The sequence below is a fragment of the Oxyura jamaicensis genome, chromosome 19 (genome assembly GCF_011077185.1).
Source record: "Oxyura jamaicensis isolate SHBP4307 breed ruddy duck chromosome 19, BPBGC_Ojam_1.0, whole genome shotgun sequence".
NCBI lineage: Eukaryota > Metazoa > Chordata > Aves > Anseriformes > Anatidae > Oxyura > Oxyura jamaicensis.
This window is the reverse complement of record NC_048911.1, coordinates 305,655-321,056: the sequence shown is the minus strand read 5'-3', so window position 1 is coordinate 321,056 and position 15,402 is coordinate 305,655. Positions and strand designations below refer to the sequence as shown.

At 47.2% G+C, this 15,402-nt stretch overlaps 1 protein-coding gene across 1 annotated transcript in view; it reads right to left on the bottom strand.

The window, feature by feature from the left end:
• Nucleotides 1–2,309: 2,309 nt before the first annotated feature.
• BAZ1B (bromodomain adjacent to zinc finger domain 1B) overlaps nt 2,310–15,402 on the bottom strand; it is a 52,591-nt gene continuing 39,498 nt past the window's right edge. Inside the window, exons 14-19 of the mRNA XM_035343414.1 lie at nt 13,077–13,224; nt 11,338–11,485; nt 9,417–9,532; nt 6,881–7,032; nt 5,118–5,221; nt 2,310–4,515 (exon numbers count right to left, since the gene is read on the bottom strand). Of these exons, the coding sequence (XP_035199305.1) occupies nt 4,149–4,515; nt 5,118–5,221; nt 6,881–7,032; nt 9,417–9,532; nt 11,338–11,485; nt 13,077–13,224 (1,035 nt within the window). The 3' untranslated portion in view covers nt 2,310–4,148. The remainder of the gene's footprint in view (nt 4,516–5,117; nt 5,222–6,880; nt 7,033–9,416; nt 9,533–11,337; nt 11,486–13,076; nt 13,225–15,402) is intronic.

Sequence of the window (15,402 nt, the reverse complement as noted above, 5' to 3'; positions counted from 1 at the left end):
CCCTTGAGCACCCTGGCACTTGCCAAATAGCTTGCTGCCTCTCAAGCACTCACCCAGATAAGTGCATGCTGCTGGGCCCCAGCTATCACACAGTGGTGGAGCTGCCGGCGCCCGACCACTGCCTGCTATCAGGCCCAGCAGCCCAGCTGGCTCCACTGCAGGCCCCAGGATCTCGGCAGGGCTGGCCCTCCTAGCACCACAGAGCCAGACCAAGCTGGAGATGCCCCTCTGACCTACCTTTGTCACAGCAGCTCTCAACATTGTGGCACAGACCACTTCAGTGTCACTGCTTTTCTGCAGCTCCCCAAGCCCAGGGTGTGCTGGGGAGAATCAGCTGCCCATCCCCCCACACCCCCAGCTCAGCCCAGACCCTGCAGGCCATCTCCCCTCCATCCTACTTGGAGCAGCCACAAACACAACCAAACCATAGCAACCCCCCACACCCCTTGCCGACACTGTGCGCTCAGCCCTCGCAGGATTTGAGCTGAAGCTGGTCTGATTCTAGAGACCAGGCCGAGCTCTGCCCTGTCCCATCCCCACAGGGAACCCTTCTGCTTGCCTGTCACAACTGCCTGAGGCACAGGAGGCAAGGCCCAGGCTCCTCGTCCCTAGCACTCCTGGAGCTGCAGACATTATTGCCCCTGCCCCACAAAGCAGGACGGTTCTGGGTCCCTTCAGCAGCAGCAATAAGTTCTCTGTGCTGTGAAAAGGTGCTAAAAATCCCAAGTCACATGGACCATTAGTTGCTTAATATTAATCATTAAGCTTGAAGGAAGCCAAGATGGGACTCAGGCAGTGGGCCCTTGTAAGCCACTCCCTGAGGCCATGCTGAAGATCCAGAAGATGCAGGCATCCCCAGCCCTGGTTTGTCACCGAGAGAACAGTGGGTGCAGCTGGGCCTGCCATCGCCCACCAGCCTGCAGCACTGGGGGTGCCACAGCTGCCTGCCAGTGCAGAGTAGGGACAGCTATTTATAGGACACTAATGCCATGCAGGGGCTGCTATAAAAAGCAAATCTCAGAAAAGGTCTTAGAGTAGATGCTGGTGTGAGGTCTCCACACTGAGGCCTGGACCCATCCCAGCTTGAGTCATGCTCTGGTTCACGCAGGTCCTGTTGCACATCCAACAAGCAAAACCTTCACTTGTGGTGTGGGGATGAGGCTTCTCTGAGGAAAACATTATTTATCCATTGCCAGTAATCTTAAAGCCCACAAAGCTGTGGGGGGGGGAAGGGTGGTAGGCAAAACCCTGCTCAACCCAGCAGAGCTCAGATCAGCTCCTGAGCGCTCCAAGCTCTACTCCTAAACAATCAGGACAATGGCAATGCCCAGGAAGGCATCACACTCCTGACCTTATGGCACTGGTAGAAGTACAGACAAACTTTGACCAACAACTTCATTGTATAGCTGACTGGTTGTACATCATCAACAACTGGTTACTTGGCCTGGTGCTGAAGCGTGGTAGAGCAGTGTCCCAGTCACACTGGGAAAGAGCTGATGGATCCTTGGGAGCCATGCTTTTCAAACACAGCAGGAACAGTCCTCACCAATCTCTGAACTGCAGCAAACAGGGCTGTGGTTACAAAATGCATGTTAACAGACCCAGGAAGGAAGTTTTGATGGCAATCCAGCCACACAATGCTGAGGTGAAAGAGCAAAGTTATTTAGCTCCCCTCATCACTCCCTTTTATTCCTTTCAGAACAACCCACAATGCCATGATGCAGTAAAAAGCCCCGCATTCTGTTGTGGGAGCAACACTTGCAGTCCAAAGGAAGAGAACAGACTTTCAGGGGTAGCCAGCTCAAGGACTGCTCCCTCCTTACCTTTCACTGTCCAGGAGGAAAATGAACACATGCCCTTGTCTTTGGGGAGGACAATCAATAGGGCCAGCTCAAAGCACACACCTCCATGCCAGCAAAAAACCTTCTGCCCAGCAAAGCTTAGGAAAAGGCATAGTGCAAAGACAGCCCCATCACAGAGATGGTAACAGCAACACAACCCACCTGTCTGAGCAGGTGGGCCCCCTGGACCAGAGAGGCACAGCCCAGGAGCTGGTATAAGCAACTGTGAACAGAGCTCAGCATAGAAGATGTTTCTCCAGAGTTGTAAGCTGACCCAACCCAAACTCAGTGCTCCTTTGATCCTTTTCTGTGCCTCCCTTTTCCCTCCAGAATTAAGACAGCTGTATCACTTCTGATGCAGGCTCTGGGGAAAGCAGAGCTCTGTGGAACACGAGATGTCTCAGTCTTGCAGAGGGCACCTACAAAGGACTTGATGCAAGCCAGTTTTACAAACACAAGTACATAATGTTTATTTTTTAACTTTCCAATTTATTACAAGTACAGCCCTTAGCAGAACCCCCCTCCCACCACAAATGACATTTATTTTTAAAAAACATACAGTTCCAAAGGTTTCACTGTGTCGGACCTGCAGAAAATGTTCTCTATTAACAGGACAAAACATAGCCTCTGAAGGGGACGTGCGAAATACAAATGTCAGTGCTATTCTGTGGGGCATGGAGCTAAGGCTGAGGAGAGGGGAAGAAGGAAGTGGCTGGAAACCTGTCTAGTCTTGACAGTCATCAACAGTCCAGAACTGAAACAAATACCTGTTAATAAAAAAGTTCACAAAACTAGGCTGCAGTTTTTTAATCAAGGATCTCAGATTTATTCTCAAATCACAGGAGCTGCAACAGCTGCTTTTGTTTTTCTGTATTACAAAACCAGTATAGAACAGCACTGTGACTAGTTTGTTCTAAATTGAAGAATTCCATAATAAGAAGTTCAAGCCTTAATTGTATGATCAAAACCTGTAATGATGGAGAGGGAGAGTGATTAAAGAACATTCTTTTCTTAGAGAAAAGTCAGTATCTCAAGTGGCAGAACCCACTGCTGGGGCCATGGCAGAGCAGCCTCCCAGCAGGATAGAGCTTCCCCACTGGTCAGCCTGTGCGGGATGGTCCTCATGGTGCTGGGGGAGTGCAAGAGAGGTGAGCTAGGGAAGGTGTTACTACAAAAGGAGATGAGAGCATGGCTAGAGAGGGACTGGGAAACCCCCACCAACAAGTCCCCCAGTAACTCCAGCTACTGTCAGGAAAGTGAGTTTTCAGAGGGGGAAAAATATACAGCAAACACAATTTGATATAAACTGTACATGTGCCAAAGCAAGACAACAGTATCTTACAGGTGTTCTTTATACAAGATCACAGCTAGAAACAAGCCACTTTTAATAACTAGAAAATTATTTTAAAAAGTTACACAGAACATGTTTCTGCTGCTCCCCTTGCCCTGGAGCACCCTACATGGTGTGCAGAAAGACATGCTCTCTGGTATACTTCTGGCACTAGGTTCATCCAAAGGGCTACATGATTGTGTGCTGTTCAAGGGAAACCAACTGCCTATTCTTTGCCACTTATGTGTGGAGAGCTGATCTCAAAAGAACTCTTCAGAACACAACCTCCAGAGACTGCTCCCCAAGGGTGAGGGGGGCAGGGGGGAAGCGAGAGCACCTTGAAGCCAATTGTATTAGGATGCTGGTGAAAGCTGTGTCTCTATAAATGTAAGTGCTTGCTCACCCTACACAACCCTTCACTGGGGGCTCAAAATTAATACCATATAAATATTTACATACAAAAACTAGCAGCCCATTGGCCTGATCACACCCAGTCTATCTGGGAAGCAGTATGATCCCTCCCTGCACCAGCTCAAGGCTGGTTTCACATCACAGGCAGCAGACAGCAGAGGTTCCACCATGCTCCAGTTCTGGCTGCTTGCAGAGTGGAGGAAGTGACTCGTTCCAAGAAAGCCAACAGAGCCCAAGCTAGAGTAGGCTTCACACTCCCTTGCCCTGTCAGGCTTTGGCCAGGCCTCCCCCTTGCCCTCCCACCTTCCCCTCCTAGCAGGACAGACATGTATGAGCTTTGTGTATTTTGCAGGAAGCAGTTAAGTCATCTCTGCTCACTCAATGGATGACCAAATATTTGAGGAAATTGCAGAAAAAAATAAAGTTAGGACAGGCCAAAGGAAAGGCTATATTAATAGAGAAGTGCCTGCTGCTTCCTAACTCCCTTCAGACAACCCATCCTGCTGCCCAGCAGCACCAGAAGGCCTGCTCCAGCTCTGGCTCTCCCCCTAGTCCCCCCCCATCCCTCATTTCTTCCTTTTCCGCCCCCGGGAATGTTCAAGGGGCTCTGACTCACTGTCACCTTCCTGCTCCTCCAGTCCCTGGCACCTGGCAGAGAGCTTCTTACGTTTCCTGCGTGCATATGTGTGGCCAGGAAGGTGCTTGTGCACCATGTCGATCAAACATTGTTCTGTCTTCTCCAGGCAGGACAGTACGTGACTCCCATTCTGGTTGTAGCGCTCGGCATTGTAGAACACCTGTTTGATGTCAGAGAGGAACTCCTGCACTGAGCGGTAACTGCCACAAGAGCACTTGCTCTGCATAGTCTGGAAGTCCATAGGGTTGCTGATGACCTCAAAGTAATCTTCAGCTTCTTCTGTGGTCACTGGCTCCCTGACGAACGAAGAGCCACAAAGATAGGAGGAGAATGATGGGCCCTGGCACTGCACAGCACAGAGCTGTGGAGGTGTGAACCACCCCCACCCCCTTTGCTGAACAGGAGCCCCAGCCTACAACCCCCTGCAGTGCCATAGCGAACCCATGAACCTCAACAGCACTACAGTGTTAGCTCTGTGCTGGCTGCAGTGCTGAAGACAGGAATGACCGCAGCTCATCCTTCTGCCCAGAGTGCTGGCCCATGCATAGGGAATGGTACATGGCAGGTAAGGCTTTTTTGTCTCAGTCAAGACTCCTACAAACCACCTGCATCCTGGGGGCTGCAGAAAGCACCAATCCCATCCTCCCCTCTTTGGCTCATGGCCTACCACCCTCTGTTACACCACCTCAGAAGGGCCCCAGGTCTTCAGTCCAGCAGAGGACTGAGAGTATGGTGGTTTCTACTGGAGCAGATTCACTCCAATCTGTAACTTGCTTTTGAAACCCAGGTCTCACAACCAGCAAGTGGATTCAGCAGGACTGCAGCGTGGCCATCCCACACCTACACACAGCCCAGGTACAGTCCTGTGCACATGGAGGAGGAAGCCACCTGCCCTCACCTGAAGGGCCAGCTGAAGCGGTATTTGATCAGCTTGCTGAGGATTTCCTCACACTTCTGCAACTCAAGGCTTTGGCGACGTGTCGTCTTCTTTGTTTGAAGGACCTGCCCACACAAAGGAGGGATGCTGTTAAAAGGAGGGGAACCACCATGGGCTGTAGTATTCATTAAACAGTTTCTAGGCCAAAGAAGCTGGTTCTTAGCAAAACTTTTCTTTTCAATTCTCTTTCTTACAAGCCAGCGTCTCTCAGGGTGGGGATATGGAATACTGCTGCAGAAAAACAGCTCAGCTCTTTCAAATGCAGACATCTTCCACAATAATCAAGAGGCAAACTGCTCTGCTGCAGGACCTTTCATGGTAACAGCCAAGACACACGGTGGCAGCTTGAGTTACAGAATGGGAGCCCCATCCATAAGCTCTGATGGGAATAGCTCACAGGCTGCTTGTATTTTTTCCTGGCGCAGCAAGCTCTTTCAAGATAGGTTTAAAAACAACAGGGTCAAAGGAAGCAGCCAATGGAGAGTAAATGGAGAGTGTAAATTCCCTCTCTGTGCCCCTGGTGGACAGCACGTGAGAGGCAGAGGGGGAAAGCACTTGTGCTACTGTACTGAGGGCCAATTCCAGAGCCTACTCTGCCATTTTAAATATCAAAGAGCAGCTGACGCCTCAAGTGCTGCTGTCTGGTACAGAGGCAGAACACAAGGTCAGCCATTTGCCCACAAATCTGTAGGTCAGCCATCAGCACAGGGACATATCCTCAGATCTGACCGTACATAGCTCACGAGGCATTGCCCTGCTTAGGGTAGATACATCAGAAGGCTCCACAACACAGGGAGCCATTCCTGAGAAAGCTTTCGTCTCTTTCCAGGACAAACAGTAAGTGAAAGAGCCCTAGTCAGAGTTCCTGATCCAGCTGTTCCAGTAAGATTTTTCCCACTTGAACATCTCTCTAAGCAGGCTGTGGCAGTCCACGCTGGGCTTGCTGGTTTGGTTGCCCTCCAATCTGTAACAAGCACCAGCTAAAAAGATGCTGCAGATCAGTGCAACCAGCCCACCCACAACCAGCACAAGAAGCTGTGAGGCCAAAGACCACAATCAAGACCACTCAAGAGGAGTGACAGGATACAGCCGCAGCAGTGCTGCTCAGCAGACAGATGGCAGAAGCTAGTGACGTGGCCCATGGGGCTAGAGTATCCTCACATGTCCCCTGTGGTGCATCCCTCCTCAGGACAAACAGGACAGTATGCAGCAGCTCCACTCCAACTAGCACGCACGCACAAGATTGCTCAGGAGCAGAAGGTTTTATTCTTTAAATGTCAAGTGAAACCTAAGCCAGCCAAATTATGTCCTGGAGGTTGGGGAGTGACCATACAGACAACAACTGCCAGAAAATGGCAAGGCCAGGGAGTGAGGGTCCTACATTGCTGGCATTCTCTGAACATGCAGGACCCCCTTCAGTCCCCCATCTCTCTGTAGAGACATATGGATACTATTTAAAACCCTTTAACAAGCTGCAGGCTGCCTGCTAATCAAGGAAGGACAATGCGTGGAAGTGGCTGGGGAAAGATGTCTAGCATATCTCTGCTCCGTTTGCACCGGGCCCTTAAGGATATGCCTCCTTTGTTAACCCGCCTCCAGCCCAGCACGGGTTACACAATACAATTCAGGGTATTTCTTTGGGAAGGGGAGGGGAGGAAGTGTGACACCTGCTTCGTTTATAACTCATGATGTGAGCAGCCCCCAGGGAGCAATTTGGCTCTTACCAGCTCATCAATGTCTGCGCCGTTGACAGGTGCAGCCCGCTGCTGGGGTCCCCTGGCAGGGTGCAGTGACTGCTTCTTCCTTTGGTGCCTTCCCTGCCTCGAGGAGTACATGGCTGTGCTCTGCTTGCCCCGGGCTGCCTTTCTGGGTCTCACTGAAACACATAAGCCATGGGCTTAGAGGAATGGGTTAACCTGGAAGCAGAGATCACAAGCCTTTTCCCCAGACATACACACCAGGTAGTCTCCCTCACAGCATATAGGAACTACTGAACCCATGGATGAGGGGAATGACCCAGCTTCTCATCACCATCCTCATCCAGCACATGCTCAAGTTGGCTGTGCTCAATACCCCTCTTCAGATGAAGTATGCTCTTCATGTCCTGAAAGAGGCCAATGCTGTCTGGCAACAATCTTTTAAGGGTGGTCACACATACCAGCCCACAGACCTCTGCTTCTCAGGGACATCTGGGGGGCTTCCAGATACTCTGCCACACTTTGCTTGCTTCCCACATGTCGTAATAAAGACTCTCTGCCTGCAGAATTAAGTGCCGAAACCCTGACACATCAAGACTTGAGGGAGGGTGGGAGAAATAATACAAGGGTAGACAGTTGTTTTAAATATATCTGCAACATCTTTTTTGAAAGCACCAGGTACAGAAACCTGCACAACTGCTTTGGTTTCCTGCTGCCCCCTTGCTCCTCAGCCATTTGTGGATGGGTTCTCTTCCAAAGGTTTGTGAGTGGCCCACACAGTGGGATAAGCCAGTTGCTAAGCCCCCCTGAAAAGTGAACTGTGTGCAGAGGTAGTGTCAAGTTACTGCAGCAGGGAGCTGCTCCACGTGCTGCAAGTGGGAAACAATGGGATTTTATTCCCCAAGACCAAGGCTACTACATTATGTCCCACAGTAATGTTCCTGCTTGTTTGTTAAGTCTCCCTGTCAGAGCCTTACAATGATGGAAAACGCAAGTGTGTTGTTCAACTCCCTTGTCTTAAGTTTCTCTCATGACACCCGTGTATCAGGAGAATACGATGGTTTTTGTCCCCAGCCAAGCTCCTTCCACCTGGTCACAAGTGCTTGAGGCAAGCTGCATGCAGCATGCTGTAGCACTTTATCTGCAGCCTCTAATCCAGCCCTGTCCAATAAATCATCTTGCCAGGCTCCCCCCACAGGGTAAGTGTGCGTCAGGGCAGTGGGACGTCTGTCTGCTGTCACTCCTGCTTGTGTGTCAAGCAGGAGACACTTGTTAGATGTCTGACAATCCAACATTCTAAGTTATATCCCTCAGGATAAATGCCACATGGATTAATGGGACTTCTCTATTAAAACGAAAGTTTTCCACAGTGACCTTTCCATGTCAATGCTCTTTAAAACCAGGAGTTGCATTTAGTGCTTTATTTTTAGTGACTGTAACTCTTCTGCTATTGTTTGGAAACCTTGGCTTTGCTCCTGACTTGGCCATGCAACATGGACTGAACACGCTCCAAGTGTGGACACAGATATACCACAGAACAACAAGCAGCATACATAGCTAGGGTATCAGTGAACATCCCTGAAACTAGAATGAAGCAGGGCAATCAAGACTGATAGACACAGACGGAAACCCTTTAAAGAACACGGGATAAGCCTTTGGGTCCCAGTCTCTGAATTTTACCATATGTCCTGGTTAAGACAGTCTGAAGCAAATTTTTGTTAGTCAAGGACATTTTGACTGAAAGCAAATGCTGGCAGTATACCATTCCGACACTGAGCTTCAGTGTACCAAGTTGCCCAAATGAGACAGAGTCAAACTCCCTTAAAAACAAAGTGGATACAGTCACTAATAAGTGGTAAGTGATCACACTGTACACTGGAATAGAGACGTAGTCACTGAGGAGTCTACAAAATGCTATTTTATTCCATTCAGCTGCCCAGGAATGAGCTAGCATGCATCCTGAGTGGCCTCTGTATGCAACTAACAGGTGCTGGTAGTTCAGGCCACACTACACCTTCAATACTGTGCCTTCCCAGTGGAATGGATAGATGAAGTACTGGTCTTACTACTTGAAAATGGCACCTTGCCACTAGAAGTCCTGCATTTAAGAGGTTACAACATTGTGGAAAAGGAAAAAGTAAGGTGAGGGAGCTGTGGTTAAAACTTCAGGAGAATCTATTAATGGTGTTCAGTTTAGCAAAAAGCTCTCTAGGCACAGACTGTCAGTACCAGTAACAGATAATGCCATTTAACCCTTCCCTGCTGCAGCCTCTGCTGACTGCCAGGCAGTGTATTAGCAGTGTTCCCAAGGGAGCAACCGACAGTGAGCAAGAGCTCACTACAGTTTCAATCTCTTTAAGTGCTGTCTTTGTACAAAGGGAAGAGAACTACTTCCAGCTCCCCAGGTAGCATACAACACAACCACAGCCTTCCTTGTGAAATCTCCCAATTTTCCAAGAACCTGTTCTGTATGAGGAGAAGTACAAGTCTGAAATTATTTTTTGGACACTGAAGGCAGAGTCTTAACATTTTCTGTTACTTTCCTGCATAGTCAAAGCCTTACGTTTCAGTCCAGCAACTTCATAATCTTCTTCCTCTTCTTCTTCCTCAGCATCTTGTTCATCAGAAGCTTCCTCACCTTCTTCACCTTCATCTTCAGCAGAATCCTCTGTGTAGTTCCTAGAGCAAGGCAAGTAAACCATATTTGTTGTACCAGAACCTGGTGTGAGAAGCCCTGGGCCTTCTGTACTGTTTGTTCACAAACAGACTTGCTGACCAACTCAATGTGTAAAATAAAATTCCAGACTCAAACTGAAGCAATCTACTGTATTTCCTAGAGTATCAAGCTGTAGCTACAGCTCAAAGGGCACTTCCCAGACTACAATCTGAATACCTGGGCTGAAAATTCCCAGCAGATGGATCTGTGCGTTCCTTCCCCCATCCTCCATCCCAGGCACCTTGACCACTTGATAAAGTATTTTTGATACTGACTGCTATGTACTTACTTCTCCCTGAGAGGAAGTGCTGCTGTTTTACACGGGTCTGCCTGCAGGCCTGGCCTAAGGAATTTCAGATTTATTTTGTTCCTGCTGGAATATTTCCCCAACATCACCTTCCGTTGTCATGCTACTTGCATGTGCATATATGAAACAGACCTTGATTAGTGCTATTCACAGATAAGCTTACTACTGAGCAGATCATCAGTTCAGGCTTCTCATGTGCTGATATCAAAAGCCACAAAGACTCCGTCCAGGAGTTCCAGTTTCCTGCAAGTGTTTGTTAAAGCATTTAAACCATAACAAAAAGTAGCATGCATAGGCAGAAGGGGACAAAGGCAAAGCTAAAGTGGGAGTCTCAGTCCTCAGGAGAAAGAGTATCTTGAGCAGTAAATGGAGTAAGAATTAGCTCCCACAGGAGCAAAAGCAGGGCAAAAGTTTTTGCAGGCCAGCATTTTTTTCCTGCCTTAGCTAGGAATAGCAGAAAGCAGATAACAAGACAGGTGTTGCTCCACCTGATGGCTGTCATCCAGGAGCCAAGCAGCTTGAAGGTGACTCCACCACATCAAAGTAACTATGATCTCAGGCTAAAACAGATGCATTAAGGCCCTGTAATTTTTGTACTAGTCTGATGAACTCTTAAATGGTGCCCAGGGAGCTAAGTAATACTTTCAAAGCTGTGCACCACCTGCACACTACAAGCTAGTACTCCTCTTATTGTGCTGCCAGTTTGTAAGAAGAATCACTTGACTGCTTATGCATCATGTGTCATTTGATAGCCTCATCTTGCTGACGAGCACACAGATGCAGCAGTCACAATTAGCTTACTTCGTAAGCAAAAAAAAAATACATTTTGCATAAAGTTAACTTTCAGCCTGCAATTCACAAAACAATTCAATCCCTTGCTGTCAGCGGGCAACTACTCAATTCTGCAGCATAGAACAATTTTGATTCCTCCTCAAATCATGTTCTCTCTGAAGTCAATAAGGGCTCTTGCCTTAAGGTGCCAATGTTCATCAGGTCCAGAAAACTGACAAGGTGGCATTTCATAGTCTGATTTTTAGTCACCCAGTAGGGTTTGAGCTGCAGCCTGGAATAGTGTCTGCTTTAATTAGACAAGGCCACAAGAGCAACTTAGCTCAGGGGACTACAGAGCTGTAGCACTACCAACTACACTCCCACATAAAAGCAACCCAACAAGTTGCTCAGTCAAACAAAGCAACAGTCTTTATTGTGTAGAATTTTGTTTCATGTTTTGTGCATGCTTCCACTGCCACACTGAAGTTACTTATTAAAATGAAGTTGTCATGGGTCAGTACTAAAGTTACAGCCTGAAAAAATTGCTCTTCTATTGTTCCAGTGCTATTGAATTAACTTGACTATTTAAATCTTTTTAAAGAGGCTGGTAAAGGCTTTTTGTGTTATTTTGTGAAAGCATGGCTAGAACTCTGCATCAATGATAGCACAAATGAAAGGAGCGCCACTTACCTGCCCCGTGAACCACGTCTGGCAGTGGAAGGCTGACAAGCTGGGCACTGCCATTCACCATCTGGTATCTCATAGAGTGCTGGTCTCAGACAGAAGAGGTGGAAGGCTTTGTTACACTCATCGCACAGGATCAGCTTGTCATCCTCACCTAGGAGAGTGCAACTTACTTGTAACCGAGTGTCACAGCGTTGCTCAACCTGTGATGCAGAAACTGCCACAGGGCTAGAAATCAGAAAGCAAGAGAAAGACACAAAATGCCCTCTGATGGCAGGGACCCTTCCTCTCAGTTTCCACTGCAGTGGAAACAAACAGCATTTGAATTAAAGACTACATTGTAAAGTCCCGCAACTCAAATGCAGGGCAAAGGCAGAAACCTGCCAAATATGCTCCACCCTGAATAAATCCCAAACCAAACAGAGGGAAAGAATTATGCTGCAGAGATGCCCAAGAGCCTAGCCAAGAAGCTAGGAACGTAACCATTCTTATTCTAGCCTTAATCTGATCAACTCGCACAGCATCTTCTTTCTACTTAAGGCAGCAAGCCCACAGGGGAAAAAAAAAAAAAAAAGTGTATGCAGCAGAACTAGCTTCTCTGTGCTTCTCAGTGATGCAGGGAAACAGGAATGTAGTCCTGAGCCAGTTACTTCATTTACTGAGAAAATAATAATAATAATAATGCAGAGAGCTTGACAGCATGTCTCTAACATCCCAGTTTTCAAGCTCTGTGAAACTCTAGTCTGTTAACCTCAGGTAAGCCCCCCCTTACATCTGCCTAGACTCCCCTTCTCAGAAGCAGACAGGACAGTTTACACATTGGTTTGGAAGAGGCTCGATAGTGGAGAAGGACATTGCACCAATTCATCTCATTTCTTCAGAGATGGACAGCATAGCTTTCCAGTAAACAAAAGTGGCCTAGCATTCCCCCAGGGGTCTGTTTGCTGCTAGTGTTTCAGCAAATACTGACTGATAAAAAAAAAGCACACAATGAGGCAGAATGTGCTACCAAGCTCTTTTCTCCAAGCTTCCATCCAAAAGGAGGTTATGGCAGAACAATTACTAGTACTCACTACTGGTGACACCCTCTCTAGCTTTCCCTTCCCTCCACCTGCAGGACTCCAAAGCCCTTCATCATGTCAGGCACACAGAGAAGATGGTCTCTTGTCATCTGTTCAGGTACTTCCCCAGCCTTACCAGAGCTGCAGCCAAAGACAGATAGATTCATTTCTCTGCTCTCACACAAGAGACATTTTGCCTCTTCTAGCTCAGCAAGCAGTTCTACTTCCACTCTAGCCTCAAACTAGCATAATTCCACTTCTCTCTCCTACTGAGTTACGAAGTGCATTCATTAATCTTCCTAATCTCTTCTATAAGAGATAGGAATAACTGACAAGGCTCAGAGACCCATAGACCATTCCAACTCAAAAATTAAACAGGGAAATGTACAGTGGCACAAAAGTTCCCAGAAGTATTTGTAGATGACTTGTGTCCAAGTACCGTAAATATTCAGGGAATAGCAGCTCTGCAATGTTCTGCAAGACTTTTTACTGGTTTCATAAGAATGGTTTATTGGAGTTAGGGTCAAATGCTTCTGTGAGATCAACGCTTCTGTGTAAATCCTGATTTTTAAAGCTCAGAATACAGCCAAAGCAAGTGACAACAACATGGGCATGTTGCCTAAGCAGGGCATGGAGAGGTGTCAGCGTCCGACTGTTACGCAGGCGGGGGGCAGGAATGCATACCTTTTTTGCGACACACTTTGCATCTGGCATTCTCTGCCGACATATCCCACTTGATACAGGCATCCAGCATCCCGAGCAGCACATGCATACGGGAGAAGGTCTGGGCCTCACGGATTGCTGTCTTCCACTTCTCCATGGCTGAAGCAACCTGCAGACAGACCTAACAACTTACAACGAAGCACACAGACACACCTCACTACAGTCTGAAGATGTTTTTAATATCCTTTATCTGGGGCCCTTCATAACCAAAACTCAACTTTATATTTCTTTCCTTCTCTATAGCCTCTGCAGTCCTATTTGTGGTTCATCCATAATCAGCCTTACTGGATTAGACAATTTCTTCATAGTAGTACAGCCCTTCTGCATTTTACGGCCAAGATGAAACAACCTATGTGAACTGCACCAAATTCTTATTCTGAAAGTCTAACCCAAATAATCAGCAAGCTAAGAAATTAAAAAGCAGAAATCTAGCACTGTAAAATGTGGGATGAAAGTCAGTAAACAGCTGGCAGCACCACTTGAGCATGGTGGATTGGAGCAGCCTGTACTGCCCTCCAGTGGGTACTGCAGAGAGGCTCGAGCCCATCAGCAAGATACACCACTTGCTCCTCTGAGCTGCTCAGCTGGGAAAGTGGACTGTGATAGCAACTACTACCAGATTTGACAGCCCCAAATATGAAAACAGCACCTTTCCTGAGACAAGATGACCTCAGCACAAGTGAAATCCCATAACTAGCTGCAAGCAAGGATGAGAGCGTTAAATCTGAGATTTACACCTAGTCTGCACATAGCAAGCTTCATATGAAACCTCAAACTCAGCTCTGAAGGTTTAGAAAAAAAACATTATGGTGGATCGGAAATGCACCAGAACAGAGAAGTAATCCAGAGCCACTGCATGTTCAACTCAAATATTAATCCTCTACTTTTTAACAATGAGGTGATGGCCTAGACATGACAGGGACATAATAGGACTCAAGTTAGTGTTCTAACACAGGAGAATGAAAAAACAAACACTGAAGTGTCAGATGGGAAAAACTAAACTCTGCAGCTGATAGCAATTTGGGAGCCAAACAAAACCCAGGAATTCTGCAGAGTTGCACATTCTCCTCCCACTGAATTTGAGGAAGCACAGTGTATATTAGATGTTTGGAAAAACAAACTGTTCTAATAAGCCAACATCCTTGCTGCCATTGCTAGTGTAGAACCTGAAGCCCAAGACATTCAAGACAAATGGAAACCTCCGTAGCCTGCTGTGGCAGATTACACAGTGCTGTGTTATTTCTTTGCAGAACATTGTTGAGGTGCTTCACATACTGTGTAATTGATTTTCCAAGTAACTGTTCCATGGGTTTTGCTCTTAACATACTGGGTAACTACTGGGCCAAGATAAACCTGCAAAAGTTGTTGGCGCATTTTGCTTAGGTTTTTCTCCCCAATTTTGGAATTTAACAGATTTTCAGCCTTGCTTCCCAAGCATCATTAGACTCAGCCATTTTAGCTGTACCATTATCAAGGGAGTTCAAATTGCCAGGTATGCAAAACAGGAGACTGAAACAAGTTACTTAAATAACCTCCCAGCTTTAAGGGAGTGTTCTAGCACAGAAAACAAAAGCAAAACAAAACAAACAACACAAAACTACCAGAGACAGCCTCAGTCACATTTCAACTTGAAAGCAACAGAAAACGGCTACTTTGGTAAAGATGGACAAACCTCCAGCTAAGAAGCCTCTCATCTGGTATCCTAAGACAGTAAGAGAGAAATCCCTCTGAACAGCTGAAACCACAAACGCTTGGTTGTGAAGCTGCTCTGAGATCTTGTCTGCCATCAGGGCCTGGTGCACTCCAATGATACAGGTGAAAAGTGCTCCCCAGCCTGGTCCTTTGTGAACATTCCCAACCAGCAAGCGGCAGGGGTGAATAACTTACCCATGTTCTCATTATGCTTAGGCAATTGTACTCATGACACACGACAACACTTCCCTTTGCTAATTCCCTGTCCTGTTCTAGGGCAGTGCAGAGTGCTACCACCTCCTGAAGTGGGAACATTTGTACAAACTCGGAGGCAAAAGTTAGATTTTCAGAAACTGCCATAAGCCAGGTCTACATTACTATCTTTCACCACTCAGCAGTGGTGCTCTCTAGCTACATAGCCAAGCCAGCAGGAACCCTTAGTATAGACAATTATGTCAGCAAACGGGTGCCTGTTAAGCCGTAACTTGCTTCTCACGGGGAAAATGAAACAGAACGATGCCGCAAGACTGCAATTTCTCTGGCATAGTCAGCAAGCACACTAAGGTTTTTCCAGTACAGCCATGCCATATTTTAC